At 50.7% G+C, this 18,177-nt stretch overlaps 1 protein-coding gene across 1 annotated transcript in view; it reads left to right on the forward strand.

Annotated features, from left to right (window-relative positions):
- The window catches only part of CNGA3 (cyclic nucleotide gated channel subunit alpha 3), a 35,034-nt gene extending 17,707 nt beyond the window's left edge, over positions 1-17,327 (forward strand). Inside the window, exons 3-9 of the mRNA XM_055539399.1 lie at positions 2,826-2,939; positions 3,799-3,978; positions 7,183-7,236; positions 10,055-10,120; positions 11,406-11,513; positions 12,691-12,797; positions 14,383-17,327. Coding sequence (XP_055395374.1) covers positions 2,826-2,939; positions 3,799-3,978; positions 7,183-7,236; positions 10,055-10,120; positions 11,406-11,513; positions 12,691-12,797; positions 14,383-15,773 — 2,020 coding nt within the window. The 3' untranslated portion in view covers positions 15,774-17,327. The remainder of the gene's footprint in view (positions 1-2,825; positions 2,940-3,798; positions 3,979-7,182; positions 7,237-10,054; positions 10,121-11,405; positions 11,514-12,690; positions 12,798-14,382) is intronic.
- Positions 17,328-18,177: the final 850 nt, after the last annotated feature.

Genomic DNA, 18,177 nt, shown 5'->3' on the forward strand with positions numbered 1-18,177 from the left:
ACAATTAGCAGAAACCAGACTAGGCAGAAATGCTGGGCTGACTGCCTGGCGCCTGGAGCTCCCTGAGGACCTGGTGGGGACAGAATAGCTTCATCCTGGGGACCACCTCCAGATCTTCCGGACATACAGGCCATGCGGAGCTCCGGCCCAGCTGCCAGTTGCTGCCCCCACCTCCAGCTCCCCACCCCCAGGCATGCCAGCTGCTCGGAACCAGGGATTGGAGAGATGGATTCACTTGTCCCCTGCCTCCTCCTCCTGTAACTGACCCGGTGCCTTGGAACATGCATTCCCAGCTTTGCGGTACACAGTATTAGAAGGCAAGGGAATTGTAGCTTCCTAATTGTAGCAGGGCCTCTGATAGGGTCTCTCTCTTTAAATTAATTAATGTTATTTTTGGTTGCACTGGGTCTTCATTTTGGCGTGCAGGCTTTCTCTAGTTGCAGCAAGTGGGGGCTACTCTTTGTTGCGGTGCCCGGGCTTCTCTTTGCAGTTGGTTCTCTGGTTGCAAAGCATGGGCTCTAGGTGCACGGGCTTAACTAGTTGCAGCACGCAGGCTCAGCAGTTGTGGCACATGGGCTTAGTTGCTCCGCAGCATGTGGAATCTTTCTGGACCATGGTCTGAACCCATGTCCCCTGTATTGGCAGATGGATTCTTATCCCCTGTCAGGGGAAGTCCTGACAGGGTCTCTTATATGTATAAGGTTGAGGTGTGAGTGGTCTCTCATGAGATTAGAGAGAGAATTCAATTAGGTGCTTTGGCAATAAAAAAAAATATGCCCACATAGTACAACTAGGGGAATCAGAGTCATGTCTCTAGTGGCATGCTACAGAACTCAGTCCTCAGTTCAGTTTAGTCCCTCAGTCGTGTCCGACTCTTTGCGACCCCATGGACTGCAGCACGCCAAGCTTCCCTGTCAATCACCAACTCCTGGAGCTTGCTCAAACTGATGTCCATCAAGTCGGTGATGCCATCCAACCATCTTATCCTCTGTCATCCCCTTCTCCTGCCTTCAGTCTTTCCCAGCATCAGGGTCTTTTCCAATGAGTCAGTTCTTCACATCAAATCGAGAAAGTATTGAAGTATCAGCTTCAGCGTCAGTCCTTCCAATGAATATTCGGGACTAATTTCCTTTAGGATGGACTGGTTTGATCTCCTTGAAGTCTAAGGGACACTCAAGAGTCTTCTCCAACACCATACTTCAAAAGCATCAGTTCTTCGGTGCTCAGCATTCTTTATAGCCCAACTCTCACATCCATACATGACTACTGGAAAAACCCTGGCTTTGACTAGACGGACCTTTGTTGGCAAAGTAATGTCTCTGCTTTTTAATATGCTGTCTAGGTTGGTCATAGCTTTTCCTTAGCAAGCTTAGCAAGCGTCTTTTAATTTCATAGCTGCAGTCACCATCTGCCTCAGCCGTGTCCTATTCAACTTTTGCTTTAATTAGAAAATACAGAAGGCAGATTCATGAGGGGGTGACAGCAGGCTTTGAAATGGGATGGCATGGCATTCAAATCTCAGCTTTTCCAGTTGGCTACATGACCTTGGGAAAGTTATTTAATCTCCCTGAACCTGTTTCGTCCCTTATAACGTTGTTATATGATTTAAGTGATAAAATGTAAGTGGCTGATGTACAGTAAGCAGTCAATAAATGGCAGGTACTTTATGTGTCACTCTGTGTGTTTTCAGTAAAAAAAAAAAAAAAGTATCCTCCATAGGGGGAAGCTGAGGGAGAGAAGAACCTGCTGGCTGTCAGGGCTGAGCAGGGACTGCCTGGAGGAGCTACGGTGTGGTAGTGAGCCTCCCCCCGCCCGTGCTGGAGACAGCAGGGCTGTTGCAGAAAGGAAGAGGCAGCAGCTTGGTGGCTGGGTTGTGGAATTCTGACTTCTGATCACTCACTGGGGAGACACAGAGCGTTTACCCTGACAGTAATTCTTGCTTACTTCTTCAACCGTGTTGCCACCTTGTTAAGAAGGCTGATTAGGTTGGAATAGGTCATGTGATCGAATTAATTTGTCTTGCTCGGGCTCTTCAAGACACAAAGGATGAAGTGCAAATCCTTAGAGGCCAGTGCCTGGATGGCTTTTAATCAGGCTGATCAGACTTCAGCCCCAGGAAGTTTTAAAGGGAGAGAATGGAAAACAGGCCCCAGCAGGGAGCTCTTATTCCAGGAAATTCAACAAACACCAGGCTCTGCTAATGCTCAGACTTTTTGCCCTGAATTGCACAAGGGAAGGTCCTCCGCCCCTACCTTGGCAAAAGGGCACAGCAGAAGTGGACTTTCATTTGAAAGCACTATACAAATAAGAAGCCAATTCATTACAATATTTCAGGACCCTCCTCTTAATCAGTGGTTTCCTGCAGCACAAACACACTGGGACAGAGGGCAAGGGAAGACCTCTTGAAGGAGGCGGCACCTGATCTGGCTTTGGAAGAAAGGGTTTCAGCATGCAGAGATGTGTGTAAACCAAAATCCTTGTTCTGGAATCCTCATGTGGAAACAACTGCTCTGGCTCCAGAGGCAGGCACAGTACCTCCCCCACCCCAACTCCCTGCCCTCGGTGCTCATAAGGACCACTTACTGCTGGCTGGCCCCTTTCGCCTAGGCTATGGCCAGTGGCCTCCTTGCCATAAAGTAAAGGCCACATTATCCTAAAAGCCAGGATCTGCTGGAGCATGAACTGAAGGGTGGAGCTCTGGCGTGAGGATCTCTGACAGGGGCGTTCCTCTTTAAGCAGAGCATCTGGCCATCTCGGTCCTCAACATGTCCAAGAGTTGGATGAGCTGGAAATCAATTTTGCTTGCTGCATATTTGATTTCCTAGGACCCACTTGCCATGCGAGGAGACATCGTCAGAACTGCAGGAAGGCATTGCCATGGAGACTAGAGGACTGGCTGAATCCAGGCAAAGCTCCTTCACCAGCCAGGGTCCCACCAGGTAACTGACCGGTTTCGGCCCTCAGCTTGGGAATAAGGAGACAGAGGCAGAAAGAAGATAAGTCTTAGGAAGAAATGGTGATGAGGGTGGGGTTGCAGATTTGGAGAATAAAGGGGCAGGAGAGGCAGTTCAGAGGTGTCCAGCCGAGAAAGCCATGTTCAGTTCAATGTGGGCAGCCAGGAGCCACCAGAGAGAGGGAGAAGGTAAGGGAGACGGGGCCACCTGTACCAGATGGGGCTGAGGGAAGGTTTTACAGGGAAAGCTGGAGCTTAGATGTGCTCTAGGCATGCGGGCTGCCTGGGTTCAGGTGCCTGAGGCCTGGACCGGATCTGCTCCAAGACAGAGGTCAGTGCACATTGCAGAGGGACTTCTCCACAGGCCTGGAGAGAAAATAAAAGTTTGTATGGATAGCAATTCATAGGACAAGGGTTGGGGAAAGAACCTAGGTTGTATCTGGGTGCTTGCTCCATTAAACTTGCTCTGAATTTTATCCCTATTTGGAAATTGTATTTTTTTTTACTGTTCCTCTGCTTACCAGTCATAACAAAGAGCTCTACATGGGGCAAAAGGAAAAATGAGCAGAAAAACTTGCTAAGGCCCCAGTGGAAGGATCATGCCTTTGATGGAGTCCAGGCATTAAAGTGACAAAGCCACAATGAAAATAGTATCCCTTATGGAGGAAGCTCCATCCCAGGTGGCAGAGGAGGGAGGAAGAAGCAGTTCTGGGGAGTGGGGGGCAGGGGTGGGGTCAAACCTGAGCCTGCCACCTGCCAGGGGATCACTGCCCCTGCCCCCACCCTCTGGGAGGGGCTTCCGCCTCCTTCCACTGTGCCCTGGCTGCCCATCTGTGTCCTTCCAGGTTGTCACGCCTCATCATCTCGCTCCGTGCCTGGAGCGCCAGGCACTTACACCAGGAGGACCAGAGGCCCGACTCTTCCCTGGAGCGTTTCCGCGGAGCCGAGCTCAAAGAGGTGTCCAGCCGAGAAAGCCATGTCCAGTTCAGTGTGGGCAGCCAGGAGCCACCAGACAGAGGGAGAAGGTAAGGGAGAGGGGGCCGCCTGTACCACATGGGGCTGGAAGCGCTTGCTGCTCGTGTGGGCCAGTGTGGATTAACCCAGCATGTGGCCTGGAACGTCGGTGCCCAGGTATTCCCTGAAGAAGGGGTCTGTCCTGGGGTTAGACTGCTTGCTCTAAGCATCTCTGTCAGACTTCAAGAAGCCCTGCAGGAGATGAAGCCCTTTAAACCTGAGGCCCCAGCCTCAACTGAGCTCTGACCCTGTCCTCCGCAGAGCCCCCCAGCACCCCCTGCTGCTGGTGCCTTCAGAATCGCACCTGCAGGACGTTGGCCTCACCAATCTCTCCATCAAAGGACCCTCATCCTACACTGCACTGTAACCTCTCTTGCTAGAAAACTGAGGCTTTTGTACCACGAGCCTCGGGGAGTACCTGCATAGCACCCACAATTTTATGGATGGGTATAGGTGCGTTCTTCTGGGGAAAAGATCTGACGGTTGGTTAGAACTTTCAAGGAGAACCTTCCACCTCCAGGTTAGGTTGAGAACAATGAGGGGACGATAGGTGGGCCTGAGGGATGGGGAGAGTGTTTGCTTTTCATTAGGAGAAGGGTCTGCAGAACAAGGGCTTTGAGCACCTTGCCTGGCCCCCTACCCAGCGGGGAGTTTATGGCTGGTGCTGTGGGGTGCAGGCACGCAGAGAAGTTTGCAGGGGCTAGACTGATATCCCCTGCTCCCCGCCCCACACAGAGCGGCTGCCTCCCCTCCCCTCCCCTCTAGTGCTCTTGAGAAGCACCCAGCTTCTGGCCAGTGGGAGACGACTGAGCCGCCACAGGTTGAATCAGGTGTCGATTAACAGCAGAAGGTCTCTTTAGGACCCCGTAGCAGTAGGAGAGGTAAGCCTGCAGGGGAGCAGACCTCCTCTCAGCCTCACAAAGGGAGGACACTTGCTCAGAACCCGCTTTAAGGGAAAGGGGGGCTTGAACAAGATCTCTAAGCTGAATTCTCTAGGTCATGCCAGGATTTAAAAGACATAAAAAGAAGGGTGAAAAGACGCATGGTTGTTGCAGAACCGACAGTCCCTATGTAATTTGATAGAGAAAATGCTGTTTTTGAGTCAAAGGAACAGAAGGGCTCAGATGTGGCACCTCAAACAGGCAGAGAAAGCCCCTGGGGACTGAAGGCTCTGAAGCTTTGGGGAAAACAGGATGGATCTTCTCGGAGCTTCAGTTTTATTTCCAGATTGAGGTGGGGGGTATATTTTTATTACAGGTTATGCAGTACATTGTGAAATGTGCAAGATATGCAAGCATGCTTAAGATAAAATATGACAGTTCAAAGAAATGTCTTGCTGGTGACATTAGGAGGTCTGCATTAGTCTTCCCTGCTGAGGAAGGCATGAGAATTGCTGGCTGAGAGGCAGAGGTCCAGTGGAGCAGCATTTCCGGGCTACTGTTTCACACGAGTTTGGACCACAAACCCTTGGTCTGCTGGGCTGTGAGAAGGGTGGGAGGGCCTGAGCGCTGGGACGCGTGCAGGCTCCCAGAGCTGAGAATCCAGGACCACAAGGCACACATCCTGTTCACTGCTGAGCCAGAGAGACAGGAGGGATGCAGGCCAAGGAAGAAGGGAACTTGGAGAAGCGGGGCAGGGCAAAGGTGGTGTGTGGCAGGGAGGTAGGGTGCAGGGAGCAGAGAAGGGGTAGGGAGGGAAGGAGGTGTGTTAGCAAGTCAACAAACTGGTTCAGTTCCTTTGGGGCAAGCAAAGACTTCCTTGGCTTAACTGATCAAACTGTCTTCTCCGCAACTTGAGATTCATGGAGACGAACACTAGACTCTGTGTGTTCAGACCCTGTGTGACCAGATAAGTGGAGGGTTGAGCAAGGACCCCATCAGGGCCAGGCCCCAACTTGCCACCAATGCCTGGTTAACTCACTGGAAGGTTCAGAGTGGGCAGGTGAATGCAGTGGTGCAGGATGGGAGCAGAGTACTCAGGGAGGCTTCCTGGTGGAAGAAGACCTTGAATTTTCAAGGCCAAGTCCTATTAGCAAAGCAAAATGTATGCAGAAATGAGTCTTAGTTCTCCTATGGGTTTGGCCCAATGAGATTATGGGCACAAAGGTGTGGCAATCACATGCCACTGCACCCCAGAAACCTAAACTTTCCTTTGTAATAGCACAGCTTTGATTTCTCGGGGGATTTTCAGATGATAAATTAATCCCCAAAAAAGCAATTAGAGCCACATTCTGAATGGAGGGAGGGAGGCATGGGCAGGGCATGCAGAAGTACCAAAAAAAGTATTTGGCTAGATGTTCAACATCAGAGGAGAGGTGCTTTGAGAGTCAGTCTGGAGTGTCCCAGGCACTGGCTTTGGCCCCCAGACCTCCTGTCCTGTGACTGGTCTGCAGTGACCACAGACAGGCAAGCCACCCTCCAGCCCTGTGAGGCCAGGCTGGCTTTCTTAAACCAGCTGTCACACACGTGAACTGGCAGTTGAGCTCACAAGGATCACGCCTTTTCCTAAAGAACACCGTCAAGAACTGCCCAGTCCAGCTTTAAATAAACATCGCTGGGTGCAAAACCAATCCCTGCCTTCTACAAGATTCTCACATAGATCTGGGTAGTGGGCCCTGAAGTTTTAAGGTGAATGTTGGGGACAGGGGTGGGGAGGATGGGCTGAACTCTGGGGCAGCTCTGCCCTCGGTCTATTTTTTGCCCTAAGAATTGGAAGCGACCCCTGTGATGGGGTGTCTGAGGGAGGGGCCCTGTGAGAACCTCGTCCCTGCCGACCCTCTAAAAGTGCTGCTGCTGCTGCTAACTCTGTACCCTTGGCCCAAGGCGCTCAGCCTGTTCTCCCAGAAGCACCCGAGGGCGGGCACCATGCTGGGTGGCCTACGTGCCCTCCGTAGTGTCTGGTGCACTGCCCAGCACGCGCTAAAACGCAAGAGGAATTGAGGCCAGGGTGCTGGATGGGGTTCAAAGAGGCATGCCCCATTTATTCAGAATCCTCACGTTCCCCAAGTGTCCATCCTCTCCTCTACTCTGAGGCATTCACCAGCACAAACTGGTCACACACACAAAAGAAGCTTGTCCCCAACGATAACAATTCCCTGTGTTCAAACTGCGTGGAAAGGCCCAGGAGACAAGGGATGGGAGTCCCAGAATAACTGCCGGAGGGCAAGGGGTCCCCAGCAAGTGGACCGAGTTCAGATTCTCTTTGCCTCCCCGCAGTGCCTGGCCCCTGGCCAGAAACAACACCAATGCCTGCAACAACTCGGAGAAGGAGTGAGTACCTCCGCCCCCTCCCACTCCCCACCGCCGCCCTCCTCCTGTAGACACGCCAGCTGTGTCTCCCTCCTTAGTCCTGCTGCTTCTGCCACACCCGCCAGACCCTGCTAGAACCCTGCTCCTGGCATTGGAAACCCGTCCCCATGGACAAACGTGGGGAGGGACCTATTCGGTGAGACTTCCTTGGGCAGGTCCTCTTTTCTGTGTCTTGCATTGTTCTTATTTATAAAGCGAAGGAGTTGGATGGGTAAACATTTTCAGTGCCAGCACCCTCTGTTGCTATGTATCTGAAGGTGCAAAGCTGGAGTCCCTTTACTGAGCAGTGGATCTTCTCCTTCATAATAAGAATGTACTTTGCATTCTACGTCCTCAAGCTCCTGTGTGCCAGGGAAATGCTCTTGTCTTAAGGCTAAGGATGTGATCAGGATGTAATCAGTGGAAAGAGGAAATTTAAATATTTCCAGAGAACAACCTCTTGAAACCCTGGCCCACTGCAATTGTTTCCTACCACCTGATGCTGAGCTGGCAGAGAAGTTTGATGTGTGATTCTGGCAATGCCATCCAAAAGCCCAAACAGGGTGTGTGTATGTGGTGGGACCATTTACATGTGTGAACACATGCGCATGTGTGCCCCATTCTCCAGTCTTCCTTTATGGAACACCACGGGGTTAGGTAGGGAAGGGGGCTCTCAGTTGGAGCCTAGGAGGACAGTATCAGCAAGCAATGCCAATTTCTTGACTTCCAGTTGACAGAGAACGATGCCAAGGCTTTTTCTGATTATTTCCCTTTGTTCTGATAGAATTTTTGTTTCTGTTTTCCTTCTTGAACATTAGTCACATTGGGGTTTTTTTTGTTTTTGTTGTCTTTTAAATTTACTTTTTTAATTGAAATAAGTTTACAATGTTGTGTTAATTTCTGGTATACAGCAGAGCGATTCAGTCTTATATATGTATATATTCTTTTTCAGACTCCTTTCCATTGTGGTTTATCACAGGAGATTGAGTATAGGTTCCTGTTCTATGCAGTTGTTCTTTATCCATGCTATATATAATAGTTTACATCTGCTAATCCCAAACTCTTAATCCATTTCTCCCTTGAAGTGAAAAAAAGAAGGGCTTCCTAGGTGGCTCAGACAGTAATAATGCCTACAATGCAAGAAATCCAGGTTCAGTCCCTGGATCAGGAAGATCCCCTGGAGAAGGGAATGGCAACCCATTTCAACATTCTTGCCTGGAGAATTCCATGGACAGAGGAGCCTGGTGGGCTGCAGTCTATGGGGTCACAAAGAGTTGACCTGATCTCAAACTCCTAATGCATTCCTCCCCCTCAGTGCATTTTGTTTACATAAATTGGGACATCAAATCCAGAGACCCAAGTGTCAGAAAAACAAAATGATTTAATATGCAAAATGATAGCTGTTTCAAAATGCTTGATGTCAAGGCAAACCTGACTTCAAACACCCTTGAAAGTCCTGCAGTTGAGTAAAGACTCAGAACACTGGACTGGGAGGAGGTCCTATGGGTGGGTCTCCAGGCTTCTCTGACCTGGGGCTAGGATGTGGGCAAGGATGGGGGTGGATGCAGTTGGCTGCATCAGGCTCTGATAAATCTTTTCAGATGGGCTCATACCATGGGTCCAAGGACCAAAGGACAAAACAGGGAACTGTTCCCAAATGGGGCCACCTGGGCACAAAGATACAGAAGTAATTCTTATGGACACCTTCCCCCACTCTTCCACCACATTTATGGCATTTTCGCTTAGTCCATGGGTTCTGAACATTTCTTTCTCCTGACCAAATTGTTCTCAGTCAAAGCCACCATCGATGCGTAGCTCTGTGCAGGTCCCCTGGGTCGGTGCTGGTTGCATTCCGGGACACAGCTGGATGGCACAGGGTCTTCCCTAGGCCTCAGCAGGTTGGTAGCCAGAGGAAAGGCCAAAGTCAGGCCACAAATCCTGAACAAGGGTGGCAGAGCCTGGTGTTAATTAAACTCCCAGCAGGGCTCAGTGTGCCCAATAAGCTTGTGGGCAGCGCCCTCTGCTGGTGTCTTGGCATTAAGACTTTAGCTGCTGAAAGACCAGTAGATTCAGAACAGAGGATGGGGCGACTGTCCTGGCTCTTCTCATTTACCAATTATAACTTTTTGTTCCTACTCAATTTATTAATATGCTCATTGTCAAAAACTTGGGACACAGAAAAGCACCCATGAACACACACCCACAAAAGTATACTCTATGTTAATAATTGAACCCCAGTATCAGAGAAACCCCTCTTCACATATTGGCAAATATACCTCCAAGTTTTCTCTAGATCTATGTATTGAGAATATAGATGGGTAAATAAATAGATACATACATACATACATGCTAAGTCACTTCACTCATGTCTGACTCTTTGTGACCCCATGGACTGGCTCCCCGACTCTCCAGGCAAGAATACTGGCGTGGATTGCCTTTTCCTTCTCCAGGGGATCTTTCTGAACCAGGCATCAAACCCATGTCTCTTTTAAATCCTGCATTGGCAGGCAGGTTCTTTACCGCTAGCACCACATACATGCAATACATTTAATATATATACTGGTTAAGAGCATTTGTATCCCAACTCAGCTACCTAAGAGCTTTGTGACCTTGGGCAAGTTACCTGACCTCTCTGTGCATCAGCTTCCTGACATTACTATTCTTGAAATCAGTAAGCTCGCTTCACCCCAGCGTGCTGGAAAGATGCGTTTCCTGCACCACGCCCTCTCCTTCAGTCACCGCGGCCTGCCCTCTCCCCGTGGTATACGAAAATCACTAAGTGTCACCCTGTGTCACCCAGTGACAAGGCGAAAAAGGAGGAGAAAGAGAAAAAGGAAGAGAAAAAGGAAAACCCCAAGAAAGAGGAGTAAGTACTAAGAGAAACTGCCCCCAAAGAGGGGAAGTTCTGGGGTCACAGCACGCCTGGTCCCTCCCCAGGGAGGAGAGAGAGGCTGACTCTGTGGGGCCTCAGGGTCAGCCCTGGAGAGGGGGCTGCTTAGGGCTATGGAAAAGGACTTGGTCTCAGGCAGGGATCAGGCCTGCTGAGATCATGTGAGGGTCTCATTCTGCAGGGAAAGTTGGGGACCTCAGAGTGGGGCTTGTAGGTAGGCAGGGTGGACTGCAGCCCCGGGTGGGCAACTGTGGGCTTCCCTGGGAGCCTGCTCTGGTGCCCTCTTCTGGGGCGTTCTGTTTGCCCACCGTGTCATCTTCACAGCTGGGGTATGTGGAGCCCCTCTCCCGGGCACTAGAAAATACTATGTTCACAAACTGTAATTCAAACCCAGTGATGATGAGTGTTGGTGGTTGGGAATGTCCAAAGCCCTGTCAGTGAGAAACTGATCTTGCATTTGCTAAGTTGAGGTGCAACCAGAAAGGCAACCCAGGGTGTCCTCTGGGGCTCAGGAGCAGCTCTGCAGGCCTAGTGGGCATGGTGGGGAGTTGGCATGGGGGAGGAGACAGGGGGACCAAAGAAAAGATCTCCAGTACCACCTATAAATTCTAACCCTTTGAAAATCCTGAAAATGAAAGCAGAAAGCACCCTAAGCTATTTCTTCCACTTAGTCTTGGCTGACATAACTGCAGTGATTCCCAGGTTGGTGGTTTTCGGTGGGAGGCAGGACCCCAGTGCTCAGAAGTGAGGCTTTAGAACATCTGCACAAATGCAATTAGTGAAGTGGACAGAGCACCTTCCTGAAGGGGACCCCCGGGATCCCAAGGTCAGTCCAGAGAGGAGCTGCCTCAGAACCGCCTGGGGCGAGGGTCAAATGCACATTTCCAGACCCCAGCCCGGGAGGGGTCGGGGTGGGCCTGGGAACTTGCATTTTCCCAAAGCTTCCCTGAGGTGGTTCCAACATGACGGTGCTCCACTTTCCTCCCTGGCACTCTGGAGTGCATGGATGATACCACAGGGCATGTGGGAATGTCATCACCATGGTTTTAGAGTTACCGTGGCTTCCTGGGGGTGGCAGAGAAGGCCCTCTACAGGGACACCCACATGACCCCCGCTGAGATTGATAGCACCCTATCTGGGAAGTCATCTCTTCTGCTGCAGCCCACAGCTGCCCTGGGGTCTGTAAGCTAGACCAGGTCTCTAAACCCCTCCAGAGCTGCAGACTTCCAACACACTGTGCTGTTTGTGTGGGCGTTCCCAGGAAGAAGAAGGACAGCGTTGTGATGGACCCTTCCAGCAACATGTACTACCACTGGCTGAGCGTCATCGCTGTGCCTGTCTTCTACAACTGGTGTCTGCTCGTGTGCAGGTAGCGGGGAGGGGCAGCTAGGGACCGAGCTCTGAGCGCCCGGCGGCTGCCCTCCAGCTGTGTGTGCCTCAGGATCTCTGTCCACAGTCGCTCAGTAGTATCCGACTCTTTGTGACCCCATGGGCTGTAGCCCACCAGGCTCCTCTGTCCATGGAATTCTCCCTGCAAGAATACTGGACTGGGCTGCCATGCCCCACTCCAGGGCTCTGTCCATAAGGAAGGGCTCAAAGAGGGAGCACCGGTGGGGACCTGTGTTTGAGATCAAAGCAAAGGGCCTGGCACCCTGGAGCCTTCCTAATTGAGTCACCGGAGGAAGATGCAAGAGCGAGTTATTGCTCTCCTGAGGGGAAGTGGGAGGAGTGGGTCACTCCTGAGCTGACCTGCAGGACGGGGCTGTAGGTAACAGGTGGTGTTCTCCACTGGCTGTGGGCTTTGGGCTTTTTTGTTTGTTTTCTATTAATTCTTATTGGCATATACTATATTTACAATGTTGTGTTAGTTTCAGGGGTTCAGCAAAGTGAGTCTGTTACATATATACATATATCTACTGATTTTTAGTTTGTTTTCCTGTGTAAGTCATACAGAGAGTTGCCTGAGCTATACAATAAGGCTTTATTAGTTGTCTTATTAGTTATTTTATATATAGCAGTGTGTATATGTCAATCCCAGTCTGGACCAACCTCACCCACCAGGGGGCAGACACCAGAGGGGGCTTTTGGGCTTTCTGAGCCGTTTGGGGTGCACGGTGAGCTACTATTTTTGGGGGGAGATGTGACTTGTTCCATTGTTAATCTCTAGAAGTTGATGTATCTTTGTTGGCATTTGGCCCCAGAAAGGGCAAGTTCTCAGCTCCTTCATCTGACTCTACCACTGAGGCCTGGAAAAACTGCCCCGGAAAAACTTCCCCAGTGTGGGGAAGGGGCCATCATATCACTTACTGTCAAGAGGCAACAGGGCCCACTCTTTGGGGTCAGTCTCAGCTCTTCTTAGGACCTCTGTGACCTCGAGGCAGAAAAGCTTCTGAGCGCCCAGGCCCTTCATTGAGGCCGGGGTGAGGTGCTGGGGTACAGCCCTGCAGGCCGGGCTGTTGGGGGGATGAACTGAACCCCAGTTTGTAGCACAGCGCTGCTACCCACCCTGGGCCCTCCCCAACACGGCCCTTCTTGCACTTTTTTAGGGCCTGTTTCGATGAGCTCCAGTCCGAGCACCTGATGCTTTGGCTGGTCCTGGACTACTCGGCAGACATCCTCTATGGCATGGATATGCTGGTCCGAGCCCGGACAGGTGAGTGGGCCCGGGCCCCGGGTCCTAGATCCCACAGCATGCAGCAGTGGTGGGGTCTGGGGCCTGTGGGCAGGTTCAGGGAGATCCAGAACAGTCGCCCCTGGGGTTCCTCTTCGTGGACAGTCAGAAGAGCCAGGGTAAGTTACCCATGGCTTTCAGAGTAGGTGTAATATACAGAGAACTAAAATCTGAAATAGGGCCTAGGAGGGTGTGATTTCCTTCAGATTAAGACAGCCTGTGAGGAGCAATCCTCTGCCAGAGTGCTTGTGCAGCAACAGAATACAAAGGATCTATAAGGAACGAAAAATAACTATCCCCATATGCAGACCACCTAAGCCACACCTCCAGCCCAACCCACAGGTCCACCGCCATCCCCACCCCCACCCGGCTTAAGAAACCAGCCCCGCCTCTGGGAGCGAGCAAGGACACCGGTGACTTGTCTCACTGCCTAGTGCTGCTGCTGCCCGAGCCCCAGTAAAGCCTTGCCTGAATTCCTGGTCTGGTCTCTCACCAGTTTCTGCTGATTAGAGAGTCCAAGGACTGCAGTCAGTAACAAAACCACCTCTAGCTGTGAGCCAGGCCTAAAGCCGCACCCATGCCTCAGTCTCCAAGCTGTGCATCCTTGAGGATCCTCTTTCTGATTTGCACAAAGACATCACATAAGCTGCCAGAGGCCCTGCTTGTCACTTTCAAGGTTTTTAAACTAAAAACTGTGCCGTGGTTGTGGATACGAACACCACCAGATCACCACACAACCTGGGGCAGCTTTATAATACACAAAGCATTCCAAGCATGTCTTGTTTTCTCGAGAGAACTGCTGCAGGAGACAAGAAGCGCGGGCGGGATTATCTCCATCTTACTGCTTTAGAAACCAGGGCCCAGAAGCCCTGAGTGACCGGCCTGTGGGATCCTAACTCCCCGACCAGGGATGGAGCCCACATCGCCTGCATTGGAGGGTGAAGTCTTCACCACTGGACCACCAGGGAGTTCCCACGGGCAAGGTCATGCCCCGTTAGTAACTGGTAAAGCCCATTTGCTAGGCCATGACCAGTGTTTTTAAAGTTGTTATTGTTAATATTTTCAAACATATACAAAACTGAGAGAGCACTCTTATGAATCCCCTTGTACCCTCATCCAGCTCCAACTGTTACCAACATTTTGCTAATTTTGGTTCATTTATCCTCCCACACCCTGTTCTTGGATGGAGGTTTTTTAAAGTGAATCTCAGACAGTAACCATGTTAGCATGTAGCTTTAACCAGGACCCATTCTTTAAAATATAACGTCCATTTATCTCTTAAAATTTAATAATCTTTCTTCACTACTATCAAATACCCAATCCACATTCAAATTTACCTAACTGATCTGTATTTTTAATTGAATAAAATAGATTAGAAGATCTGATAGAAAATACCAGAGCACGTTTCCTGTAGTAATAGTGAGTATGGCTTCTGGAAATTGTTTCTATTATATATATATATATAACACCGCATCTTGTGTAGTCACAAGGTAAAATATCTTTCTGTAGGCCGTGACCATAAACAGGCAGCCTCTCTGATGCCCACGTGGTCTGTCTTCTTCCTTAGGCTTCCTGGAGCAAGGCCTGATGGTCATGGACGCCAGCCGGCTGTGGAAGCACTACACGAAGACCTTGCACTTCAAGCTGGACGTGTTGTCCCTGGTCCCCACAGACCTGGCTTATTTTAAGCTGGGCATGAACTACCCAGAACTGAGGTTCAACCGCCTCCTGAAGTTGGCCCGGCTCTTCGAATTCTTTGACCGCACAGAGACAAGGACCAACTACCCCAACATGTTCAGGATCGGGAACCTGGTCTTGTACATCCTCATCATCATCCACTGGAACGCCTGCATCTACTTTGCCATCTCCAAGTTCATTGGTTTTGGGACCGACTCCTGGGTCTACCCAAACGTCTCCAACCCAGAGTATGGACGCCTCTCCAGAAAGTACATTTACAGTCTCTACTGGTCCACCTTGACCCTGACCACCATTGGGGAGACCCCACCCCCTGTAAAAGACGAGGAGTATCTCTTTGTGGTCATCGACTTCCTGGTGGGCGTCCTGATTTTTGCCACCATCGTGGGCAACGTGGGCTCCATGATCTCAAACATGAACGCTTCGCGGGCCGAGTTCCAGGCCAAGATCGATTCCATCAAGCAGTACATGCAGTTCCGCAAGGTGACCAAGGACTTGGAGACACGGGTGATCCGCTGGTTCGACTACCTGTGGGCCAATAAGAAGACAGTGGATGAGAAGGAGGTGCTCAAGAGCCTCCCCGACAAGCTGAAGGCCGAGATCGCCATCAACGTGCACCTGGACACCCTGAGGAAGGTCCGAATCTTCCAGGACTGCGAGGCGGGGCTGCTGGTGGAGCTGGTGCTGAAGCTGCGGCCGGCAGTGTTCAGCCCCGGGGACTACATCTGCAAGAAGGGGGACATCGGGAGGGAGATGTACATTATCAAGGAGGGCAAGCTGGCTGTGGTGGCCGAGGACGGCATCACCCAGTTCGTGGTCCTCGGCGATGGGAGTTACTTCGGGGAGATCAGCATCTTGAACATCAAGGGGAGCAAGTCTGGGAACCGCCGCACGGCCAACATCAGGAGCATCGGCTACTCGGACCTGTTCTGCCTCTCCAAGGACGACCTGATGGAGGCGCTCACTGAGTACCCTGAGGCCAAGAAAGCGCTGGAGGAGAAAGGGCGGCAGATCCTCATGAAGGACAACCTGATCGACGAGGAGCTGGCCAAGGCCGGGGCAGACCCCAAGGACATCGAGGAGAAGGTGGAGCACCTCGAGACCTCCCTGGACTCCCTGCAGACCAGGTTTGCGAGGCTCCTGGCCGAGTACAACGCCACCCAGATGAAGGTGAAGCAGCGGCTCAGCCAGTTGGAAAGCCAGGTGAAGATGGGCCTCCCACCTGATGGTGATGCTCCGCAAACGGAGCCCAGTCGGCCCTGAAGACACAGGTGCTGTCTCCTGCCTCCCCGGGGCGGCGGTCAGTGCGACGCTGCGCAGCACGGGGCTCGGCCGGGACTGAATTCTAGCTTTCCCCACCCTCTGTGCACTGCGTGGCCTTGGGAGAGAGCCTTGGTTTTCCTCATCTAGATAACGGGACTCTTTATGTCTGCCCCAGTTAAGTGACAGGTTGCTGTGAGCTCCACAAGAAACGCTTCGTGAGGCAGGGTTTTGTTAAGTGTGAGATGTCTCTAGGCCAAGAGTATAAAAATGTGAGCACAGAAGTTGTTTTTTTTTAATCTGTGGGGAATATTTAGACTCCTGAACTTCATTTTTTTGTAAATGGGAGGTTATTTACTTACCCACCCCTCCTGCCCCTCGCTCCACTGCCTCCTGGTGAGGGAGTGGTAACAGAAGCTGAGAGTACCCGTGGTAACTCGAATTGGATACATGAAACAGCTTGGGCATATTTCTGACTTGGGTATCTCCTCGTGTGCTCTTTGATGCCATGACAGGCACAAAGAATGAAGCCAGGTCACCCCAGCTGAGGCCATTTCAAGTCTGAGAAGCAAATCTAGGTACCCTGCCATCAACTCCTGTGAAACCAGAATCTGTTTCCTGGCAAAGAGCATCTCCATTAGGGAAAGGGACATCTCCTAACTCCCCAACAGGCTTCAGAGATGGCCTCTGTCCCAGTCTCTGAGTTGGGGCCCTGGGGCAGCCTGTTCTGGCCTGGAGGGGAGAGTCGTGTTGAGGGGGAAGTTTCCCAGGTTGGAGGTTGGAATGGGGTCCTAAGGCAAACAAGCTGACCACTAGGACTTTCAAGAGACAAGACCCTTAGGCCATGTCTTTCCAAACTGTCCCTGCACCCTGGAACAGGAAGCCTCACTCTGTCTTGGAATTACATCCTGAGGCAAAGCTCTTAGACAAAAATGTGCAGTGTCGACCTGGCTTTTTTTGTGTAATCCAGTATATAATATTACATTAAGATTTTAGAAGGTATATATATAGATTTGGGTTCTATGACTGTGAATTAGTACCTTAATGGTCCATCCTCTGCTTCATACACATTGTAAATTACCCAAAGACAAGTCACTCTCCTAATGCAGAGAAGCCGTATATGCAGGCTTTCCTGCTCCTCTCTCCAATCTCATCTCCCCTTCTTCCTTCCTTCTCTTCTCTTCCTCCTCTTCTTCTTTCTTCCTGTCCTCTTTTCTTCTCAGAAAAGATGTCCCATGTACTTTGGAAACCTCGAGGTCTCTGTGGTCTAAGTTATAATCCATATGCTACATAACTGGGCCCTAATGTAGTTCATACAAAAGGTGCTGCCTTTTCAAGTATGCATTTTGGATTTACATGGGTCTGTTCTGGTTTCTACTATGGATCATTTGACCATTTTAACTTTTTAAAAGAAATTTCAAAGAACTATTAAAGAAAGATGTGATCCAAGCTCTTATCATCAGCACAATGTAACTAGCAACGTGTTACCAAAATGCACGTATTTTAAAAGCCTTAACTATTAATTTTGCCTACATTCATATTTACACAGGAAAAATAGAGACCTGGATTTAAAAAAACACTGAACGACTCCTGCTTCATGTTTTGTCATAAGGGAAAACTCACGTGGTCACATACCCGCGGGTATGCTTCCAGGGCAATGAGCCTGGCTTCCCCAAAGGAACAGGCACTGGCGAGCAGGTTTCACACAGGCACCGTGTGAGGGGATGTGTACAAAAAGCAGGCACGGAAAGGCAGACAAGGCTGCGGCACTCATCAGAGTGAGCAACTCAAAGCATTCAGTTATAAAACGTATGTCCCAGGCGGGATGCTAAGCCCATTGGCACCATTTGCCCCAGGCCACCATGGGGGCGGTGGTCAGGCAGTCTAGGAAGGCATGGATGCTCAGGAAGCCAGGTAAGCATTTCCCCAGATTTGTCCAGTGCTTACGCCCAAGAAGTTTGGGTAATAAGTTAGAATATGGGCTTCAGTGTGAGGGGGTTGGGACTGCTCTTGTTCAAGTCACGACTCTGCCCCTCAGGCAGGTTATCTGACCTCACTATACCTGGCTTTCCTCACCTGAAAAATGGAAACTACGTTGCCCACCTCGCAGAGTTGTTGTGAACAAACTTTAAACTTATACAGTATAATGAGGATGGCCCTTCAACCTCTAGGGTACAGAAAATGTCACATTATTGTCCTGGAGGAAGAAATGAACACAGTTTCATCTAGTTAGTCCTTGGCTGCTGAGGTTGCTGGGAAGTTGAGCCTCGGATTGTTTTTAGGACTTCCATTCACTGTCTTGGAACCTGAGAAAGGGCTTGTGGGCTCCCAGCCCAGCCTGTGTGCTGCCTCTGCAGGCAGGCCCTCCCTCTGCACCGGGTCCATCACGGGGGTCCACGCCGGGAGA

Source organism: Bubalus kerabau, chromosome 11, assembly GCF_029407905.1.
Source record: "Bubalus kerabau isolate K-KA32 ecotype Philippines breed swamp buffalo chromosome 11, PCC_UOA_SB_1v2, whole genome shotgun sequence".
Taxonomy (NCBI): domain Eukaryota; kingdom Metazoa; phylum Chordata; class Mammalia; order Artiodactyla; family Bovidae; genus Bubalus; species Bubalus kerabau.